The following is a 9,670-nucleotide window of genomic DNA, read 5'->3' as shown; positions in this document are numbered from 1 at the left end:
AAACTGATAAAACTAGACAACCCATACACAAGCGGATGAATTTAGCCTAGTCAATTATTATTCCTACGATTTAACAAATTCAACAGCAGAAAATATTAATCATAGTTGCTTCGCAAATCAGAGGTTTCAAACAATTATGGATTTGAATTCTAATTTAGCATTCGACTGTATAATGAAATCCTAAGATGGCCAATCTAAAAATCTCATACACAAGCATATCAATCAATTCCAAATAATTCTTGATACTTGATAAAAATCAAACATTGAAAATCAAAATCTCATGAATAAGTAAAATCAAGGGCTTCGTCTACTTCAACCAAGTATTAAAGTTTAGCCAACAATACTCATGAATTCTCTACAAAAATTCATGAGAGAAAATAAAAATAAGAAAAGATAGATGAAAACCTAGCCGTCCACAGAGAGTTATTCGCGTTCTAAGCCTGTAGAATAATCTAAAAATCCCCCTAAAACCGAACTAAAAGTCTAATAAAAGTCTAGAGCCTTAATTAAAAGAGTTTCCGAAATTACAGAATATTCCCGCAATAGACCTGCGCGCTCGATCCTAACAATTCATAGTATCGAGCACGCACAAAATAGCATATTTTCTGCCTTCAGACTTCCTTGGCCGCGCTCGATCTGGGACTTCGACCCGATCGAGCGCACAACTTTTGAGCATCCTACTGCCTTGAAAATCTCATGACCGCGCTCGATCCGGGGAAATGCCAGGATCGAGCGCGTGCTTCATTGATGAAAATTCTGCTCTGCTGCTTTCTTTGGACGCAAGGACTCACTTCGATTTCTTTGATCAAAACAAGGTAATTCCTACACAATGAATAAAGACTAAATTAAGTAGCTCAATGCATGACATAAATTAAAACTAGAATAAAACACAAACAATGATATAAAATGCATGCAAAACACTAAACAAAATAACACTAAAAATGCAAACAAAACACTACTATCAACTTCTTACAATCATCTAGTAGTTAAAATACATAAAAAGGCTAGTCTAATTCACAACAAGTCTTTTTGAACCAACAAGAACACTCAACATCTAAGCACACTTGAACAATATTTTAAGAGCAAAACATCTGCTAAACCCGAGTCAACACATCTAATCTCGATCTTGTTCTTTCATGGGCGTCCCTGACTCGCTCCTGCCCCACCAATTGCCATGCACACAGACAAACAAAGCAATAGCCAGAAATATCCGATGAGAATATAATCCCAGTATAAAAAAACATGAACATGCATAGCATAACATTTACAGAAATAGCCATGTAAACATCTACATAGGTATTAAAACCAATCTAATGAAATGCATGATTTTAAAAATCTGCTTTCAAGTCCTATATCGGTTCTTGGGATCCCGGAGAAGAAGAACACAACAAATCTCCCACCTAATCTCCCTTTTGGGGTGACGTTGAGCTCTTTTCTCGGACTTTGGAACCTATATCGAGATTCTAGCAATAAGAGTCGTTCTATCTCCTAAGTTCCTCAATATATGTCCAAACGTTTGTATTTCTTTCGGCGGATTTGCCAATCAAAATCTCAAAGAATATTTGGCTCAATGAATGCAACAAGATCTATTAGCATTAATGTAGTGACCCTTACTCGGATCACCTACTAAACAGAACTTAGGCATGCAATTAACTTAATCAAAATAGTAATCAGAATTAAACTGCGGAAACCATAAACAATATACAATCCCAAGGAAAGGAATCTGTAAAGACCCAAATATTATACAACCAGATCGAATAGCTTTAACAACCCAAAACAACATAATAAAACCTAGAAGAAGCTCCAGCTGGCCAACCACTGCCTTGCCCCTCTTGGATCCACCCGCCTTGTCCAATCGCAAACCTGCCCCATGGAATAGGGTGCCCAAAAACACAGAGTACGAGACGTGAGCATAAAATGCTCAGCTCGAGAATATGAGTATACTTGAATGCAAGTGTACCGCCTACTGACTAGAGGTCAAGAATAAGATAACAGAGACAGACCGGGCCCTAGAATGTAGCACGCTGTGCCATCGCTATAGGAGGTGGCTCACATACCGAGATACTAGTGGATACGCCGGACCCAAATCGATGGAAGTCCAACCACTATTAGGATAGGGTACAACCCTACTAACAGACATCTCAAAAGAGATAGCTCAATATGCAAATGTATGCAGCATAAAATCATGACATATAAATCATGCAGTCACGTAATACATGCATACTCAGTCAGGATATCTCGAACAGTACTTTCGTACCTCAAAATACTAGGCAAGCTCTACCAGCAATCAGTCAATGCCTATAGTCCGCACTATAATGCCAAATGATACTACTATCAATAAAGTGCTCTATAAGCCTTAACTAAGCTATTGCATACTCCTAAATATTTTTAGGAATCAAAAGCTATACCTTCGTCTGTCGTTAGCCCTTTGATGTCTGATAGGAGTCATTTTTGTGAGTTATTTTGCGTTGTTTTGTGTTTGTTTTGCTTTCGTTTCGTTTTTGTTGTGTCTGTTTTGTACCTTTCTCATTTTGTTTATTGTTAGATTGTGTTTTTAGTCACTCCTTTGGTTTATTTGTTTATGCTGCAGGAAATCACTTAGAAATACTGATTCTTGGTGAAAAGGCGATGCGCGCATGAAGCCATGAGGAAAGCACAAGAAGAAATTCACAATTATGGAAAAAAGACAATGCATGCGAGCGGTTGTTTTCTACCGCGCGGGCGCGGTCACGATTGAGAAAGACAGTAGCTGGATTCAAGCAAGGTGCGCGGGCGGCTATTTTCTACCGCGCGGGCACGGTCACGAAGGAGCAAAACAGTAGGTGGTTAATTTTTAGGCGCCCGAGTGGCACTTTTCTACCGCTCGGGCGCAAGGCGCAGATTTGGAATTTATTATTTTCAGAGAGTTTATTTCGGGAAGGATTCCTGGGGACTATAAATACAATTCTTTCATTAGATTTTGGGGGTTAACGAGGGCACACAGAAAGAGGCAAACGACGGCTGAGCGATTCAAGATTTCTCTTCTCCGTTGGGAGTTTTTTTCTTCATCTTTTCTGAATTTTTATGTTAAACACTTTTTAGATTGAATTTTTGTTATGAAGTTCAGTAGCTAAACTTTTATTTTGTTGGAATCGAGGGGATCCTAACCCCGGAACACTGTAGTGTGATTGAATCATCGGATGTATTGAGATTTAATTTATGTTTGTAATTGATTTTATCGTGTGTTTTCTCTATGTTTATGATTAGCTACCCTTAACATAGATTCGTAAATTATGAATTGCTGTCGAGAGATAGGTTCATAATTAGGACGAATGATAGAATCCATGGACTTAAAATATGCATAGAGATATGGTATTTAGTACATGTTGATAGCCATAGACCACCAGGTTGAAAGTTGTAGAATTCATAGAACGCAAAGCAATCAGTCGTGATAAATAATTAGAGAGATTTAATTATTTCACTGATTTGATTAGTTTGGCATCACCTCGAGAAAGAGTGTCAATGTTACAGGAATTTATGTCAAACTTATACGCATAAATTAAATTCCAATCGTCCAGTTCAATTATGGAAAAGGTGAACCGAAATTCTAACAAAATCATTTTGAATTGTTATTCTTCAGTCTGAGAATTGATTGCTTGGTTGTGAAATTTACATTTATTTACATTGAGTTCTTAATATTAAATGTTAGATAATTTTCAAAGTCAAATTTGCGATACTTTGTGTAGTTGAAAATTAAAGAGACAAATTATTATTGTTAGTCCCTGAGGACGATACTCGTACTCAGTACATTTTATTATAACTTGAATCGTGCACTTGCGATTATTATCGACTGGATTTGAGAGAGTTTAATAGCAAATTTAAGTGTTGGTATTCCGTCGATCAAGTTTTTGACGCCGCTGCCGGGAACTAAATAGATTTTAATTTGTTTTATTTGATTTTTCTCTATTACAATTTTAATCACTCTTTTCCATCTGTGGACTGCAGGATTTTCTTGCAGTACATGCGACACTCACCTGAGGAACTAGTGCCTTTTGATCCAGAAATTGAGAGAACTTTTCACAGGAGAATAAGGCAACAACAACAACAAGAAATGGAAGAAGAACACGAACAGGAACAACAAGTTTACAGATACCAAGCATCATCCGACCAACTGTAGCAGCAAATCACTTTGAGATAAAGCCGGCTATTCTTCAAATGATTCAGAACATACTTCAATTTGGTGGGAGTGTCATTGATGAACCATATGTACACCTAACAAATTTTTTGGAAATTTGTGATACATTCAAGATACAGGGAGTTTCTGATGACGCTATTCGTTTGCGTTTATTCCCTTTTTCACTGCGAGATAAGGTTAAAGCATGGCTAACAAATTTACCTACAGGTTCCATCACAACTTGGGATGATCTGGCAAAATTTTTTCTCACCAAATACTTTCCACCATCGAAGTCAATGAAGCTAAGAGCTGACATCACAACTTTTTCCCAAGGAGAACAGGAAATGTTTTACGAAGCATGGGAGCGCTACAAAGATCTACTAAGGAGATGTCCACACCAACAATTACCAGACGGTCTTGTGGTACAAACTTTTTATTATGGTCTTTCTCACTCAAATCGTACCATGTTAGATGCAGCTATAGGTGGAAATCTACTGCAAAAATCGTCAGAGGATGGCTATGAATTAATCGAGGAAATGGAATCTAGTAGCTATCATCCTCAATCTAAAAGGATTACAGCCCGAAAATCTACTTGAATTCATCAAGTTGATGCGTTCACATCAGTGGCTGCTCAACTTGAAGTCATGAACAAAAGGATTGAGGAACTAAGCGTAGGAAACTCTGTGATGCGAGTACAAGAAGTGTGGTGTGAAAAATGTGCTGCAGAGCATTTCACGAAAGACTGTCAAACATTTTCTCAACCATAGGGAGTTATGGCAAGTCACATGGGAAATCAAAATCGCCCAAGGAATGACCCATTCTTGAATTCCTATAATCCAGGGTGGAGACATCATCCAAATTTCTCGTGGGGTGGACAGAATAATAAAGCATATGGGAATCAGAACTACAGCAGGCAGCCTCAAGAGGAGAAATCAAGCTTGGAGCAGATGATGCAAAAATTTATATCATCTACTGAAACCCGCATGCAGAATCAAGATGCATCGATAAAGAATCTGGAGAATCAAATAGGGCAATTGGCCAAATCAATTTCCAGCAGAGATCAGGGTACTTTGCCAAGTGACACTGAGAAGAATCCGAAGGAACATGTGAAAGAAATTGAATTAAGGAGTGGAAAGACGGTCGAGCCTGAACCACAAAGCGGGAAAGAGCCAAAAATGGTTACATCAGAAAAAAAAATTCAGGTAAGTCGTCTATCCTAACACCTCCACCCACTTCACAATCAAAAATTGTTGTGCCACCACTTTTTCCTGCAACTCTTAAGAAGGCCAAACTAGATTCTCAGTTTGGTAAATTCTTGGAAGTATTCAAGAAATTGATATTAATATTCCCTTCGCTGATGCACTGATGCAAATGACAAGTTATGCGAAGTTCTTGAAGGAGATCCTTTCCAACAAGAGGAAATTGGAGGAGCATACGATGATAAGTCTGACAGAAAACTGCTCGACACTGGTGCAGAATAAAATCCCACTAAAGAAAAAGGATCCAGGGGTTTCTCTATCCCTTGTGTAATTAATGATGTTAAGTTTCATAAGAATTTGTGTGACTTGGGTGCGAGTATAAATTTAATGCCTTACTCTATTTTCAGGAAACTGAGTTTGGGAGAGCCAAAACCCACAAGAATGTCATTACAACTGGCGGATAGGTCAATTAAATATCCATGAGGGATAATAGAGGACGTGCTTGTAAAAGTGGACAAATTCATCTTCCCCGTGGACTTCGTGGTGTTAGATATGGAAGAAGATTTGGACATGCCACTCATCTTGGGAAGACCTTTCCTGGCAACAGGAAAAACACTTATAGATGTCCAGAAGGGAGAGTTGCTGTTGAGAGTGTGAGAGGAGAAAATTTCATTGGACGTTTTTAATGCCCTTAAATTTTCTCAGAATAATGAAGAATGTTTTCAATTGGATGTAGTAGACTCACTTTTGTTTGATTATGTGCATGATAATTTTCAGGAACCGTTAGAAGCTGCACTTGTATCTGAACAGGTGGACGAGCTCATTAATGGAGTAGAAGAGATAACTGCATACTTGAACGGAAAACAGTCATGGAGAAGAGGTGGAAAGCTCAGACTTGAAGATCTTGACAACCGGAAGGATTTAGTCCTCCAGAAACCAAGCATTGAGGAACCACCCACTTTGGAATTGAAACCATTGCCTACCCATCTCAAATATGTGTTTTTAGGTGAGAATGATAATTTACATGTCATAATTTCTTCCTCTTTGACAGGTGAGATGGAGTCCAGACTAATGGATGTGCTCAAGAATCACAAGAGTGTATTTGCTTGGAAAGTGGCAGATATCAAAGGAATAAATCCATCCATATGCATGCACAAGATCTTAATGGAAGAGAGCATCAACCCATTAGTCCAACCACAGAGGAGATTGAACCCGAAGATGCAGGAAGTTGTAAAAGCTGAGACGATCAAACTTTTGGACGCAGGTATCATTTATCCTATTTCTGATAGTCCATGGGTGAGTCCAGTATAGTGTGTACCAAATAAGGGGGGGATAAATGTCACAAAGAATGAGAATAATGAATTAATACCTACTAGGACAGTTACAGGTTGGCGTGTGTGTATAGACTATAGAAAATTAAATGCCCCCTCCCTTTCATTGATCAAATGCTAGAGAGATTGGCTGGGTATGAGTTTTACTATTTTTTAGATGGGTACTCAGGATACAATCAAATAGCGATTGCACCTGAAGACCAGGATAAAACGACTTTCACTTGCCCATATGGTATGTTTGCCTATAGACGTATGCCTTTCGGATTGTGTAACGCTCCTGCTACTTTTCAAATATGCATGACTGACATTTTTCATGATATGGTCGAAATTTTTTTAGAAATTTTCATGGATGATTTCTCTATTTTCGGTCAATATTTTGATGCATGTCTGCAAAACTTGAATTCTGTTTTAATGAGATGCGAGGAGACAAATTTGGTGCTGAACTGGGAGAAGTGTCATTTCATGGTGACAGAAGGTATAGTTTTGGGTCACCGAATTTCTGAACAGGGGATCGAGGTGGACAGAGCCAAGGTGCACGTTATTCAAAATTTGCCTCCACCCATGACAATCAAGGGAGTCAGAAGTTTCTTAGGACATGCTGGTTTTTATCGGCGTTTTGTTAAGGACTTTTCAAAAATTGCCAAACCTCTGTATTCTTTGCTAATGAAAGATTCCCCTTTTAACTTTGATTCAAATTGTTTGCAGGCTTTTGAGGTGTTGAGAAAAAGACTGGTGACTGCACCAGTACTGACATCGCCGAACTGGGATCTTCCATTTGAGGTAATGTGCGATGCAAGTGATTCTGCTGTTGGCGCGGTGCTTGGCCAACGAATAGACAAGGTATTCCGAACTATATACTATGCTAGCAAGACTCTTAATGAAGCTCAACTAAATTATGCCACCACTGAAAAAGAGTTGTTAGCTGTAGTATTTGCATTGGACAAATTTCATTCATACCTTGTACTTTCAAAAATCACAGTATACACAGATCACTCTGCTATTAAGCACTTGTTGGCAAAGAAAGATGCGAAACCTAGACTGATTAGGTGGATTTTTCTTTTGCAAGAATTTGATCTAGAGATCAGGGATAAGAAAGGTGTTGAAAATGTAGTAGCTGGATCATCTCTCTAGATTAGAATGCATTACAGATGGTGCACAAAATGAAATAGAGGACATAGATGATTGGTTCCCTGATGAAAAACTTTTCGCCATAGAGAGTTCACCATGGTATGCACATTTTTCTAATTATCTGGTCACAAGCACACTCCCACATAATCTATCTTTCCATCAGAATTTTTTTTAATCAAATGTTAAGCATTATTTTTGGGAGGAACCATTTTTGTTTAAAATATGTGCTGACTCCATGATCCGGAGATGTGTGGCGGAAGGAGAAATGCAAAGCATCCTCAGTCATTGTCATGACCGTGAGGTAGGTGGCCATGCTGGGCCGATCAAGACAACAGCAAAGGTGCTTGAAAGTGGGTTCTATTGGCCCAATCTTTTTAAGGATGCACGCTCGGTTGTTTTAGCTTGTGATAGATGTCAGCGGATAGGTAATATCTCTAACCAAAATGAAATGCCTTTAAATAATATCATTGAGTGTGAGATATTTGATGTTTGGGGAATCGACTTCATGGGACCATTTCTGAATTCTTGTACAAAAAAATACATTTTGGTCGCAGTCTATTATGTTTCAAAATGGATAGAGGCTGAAGCTTTTGCGACAAATGATGCACAGGTTGTACTGAAATTTTTGAAGAAAAATATTTTTAATAGGTTTGGTACACCCCGTGCAATCATTAGTGATGGTGGCACCCACTTTTGCAATAAAATTTTTGACAAACTTTTAAAAAAATATGGTGTCAAGCATAAAGTCTCTACCCCATATCACCCCCAGACCAGTGGCCAAGTGGAAGTGTCCAATCGAGAAATCAAACAGATTTTGGAAAAAAGTGTGAGTACTAATCGGAAAGATTAGGCACTTCGACTTGATGATGCCTTATGGGCCTATAGGACAACATTTAAAACACCTATAGGCACTTCCCCTTATAGGCTTTTATTTGGAAAGGCATGCCACTTACCTGTTGAATTAGAACATAAAGCATATTGGGATATTAAGACCCTAAACTTTGAATTTGCTGCTGCACGTGAAAAAAGATTGCTAGAGCTTAATCAACTGGAGGAATTCCGCGACAGTGCATGACATGACGGTTTCGTACAAGGAACAAACCAAGAGAATACATGACAGACGCATTCGGCAGCTGGACTTCAAGGAAGGAGATGCTGTGTTGCTATTTAACTCCCGGTTAAGACTATTTTCCGGGAAACTGAAGTTTAGATGGTTTGGCCCCTATAAAATCACCAGGTTTTATCCATCGGGGGCCATAGAGATCAAAGATACCCGCAACGAGTCGTTCACGGTCAATGCTCAAAGGTTAAAACACTATGTGGGGGGGTGATGTGGATTCCATGCCAGTCATCACCACACTGACTGACCAAGACTAGTTTGGGGAGGATGAAAAGTCAAGCTCTCGACTTTAAATTCAGAACTACATTCTACTTTCTCTTTTATTTATTTGCATTTTTGTTCATTTTAGTTTAAGTGTTAGAAATTTTTAAGTTAATTTCTTTTCTTTCTCGAGTTTGAGTTCTGTTTTCAAATTTTTTTTAAAGAGAGGGTGCGCTCGCGCGGCAGTTTTCTGCCGCCCGCGAACCAAAACCCACTGTCTCAGAATTTTTTTAAAAGAGGGGGTGCGCTCGCGCGGCAGTTTTCTGTCGCCCGCGCACAAAAGTCCACTGTCTCGTTTTTTTTCAAAAAGGGGTGTGCGCCCGCGCAGCTGTTTTCTACCGCGCGAGCGCCTCGCGCAGTTTTAGATATATTAAACCCCGACCCCCTTTCCCTCTTTTATATTTTCCCCTTTTATTCTTCTCTCAAAACCCTAATCTCGCGCCGTCTCTCTCTCTCACTCTATAACCCTCCTTGTTTT

At 38.9% G+C, this 9,670-nt stretch overlaps 1 protein-coding gene and 1 pseudogene across 1 annotated transcript; both read left to right on the top strand.

Annotated features, from left to right (window-relative positions):
• The first annotated feature begins 4,194 nt into the window (after positions 1-4,194).
• On the top strand, positions 4,195-4,749 carry LOC140884702 (uncharacterized). The gene has a single exon (XM_073291545.1). The coding sequence runs from the start codon at positions 4,195-4,197 to the stop codon at positions 4,747-4,749; it is 555 nt and encodes a 184-aa protein (XP_073147646.1).
• Positions 4,750-5,831: 1,082 nt separating this feature from the next.
• On the top strand, positions 5,832-8,886 carry LOC140884680 (uncharacterized; annotated as a pseudogene).
• Positions 8,887-9,670: the final 784 nt, after the last annotated feature.

Source organism: Henckelia pumila, chromosome 2, assembly GCF_033568475.1.
Source record: "Henckelia pumila isolate YLH828 chromosome 2, ASM3356847v2, whole genome shotgun sequence".
Taxonomy (NCBI): Eukaryota; Viridiplantae; Streptophyta; class Magnoliopsida; order Lamiales; family Gesneriaceae; genus Henckelia; species Henckelia pumila.
The sequence above is the reverse complement of the archived record's forward strand: the minus strand, read 5'-3'. Positions and strand labels throughout refer to the sequence as shown.

What these genes read in the sequence shown, in the direction of transcription:
- LOC140884702 (XM_073291545.1), top strand. Translation starts at nt 4,195, where the DNA reads ATGATTCAGAACATACTTCAATTTGGTGGGAGTGTCATTGATGAACCA.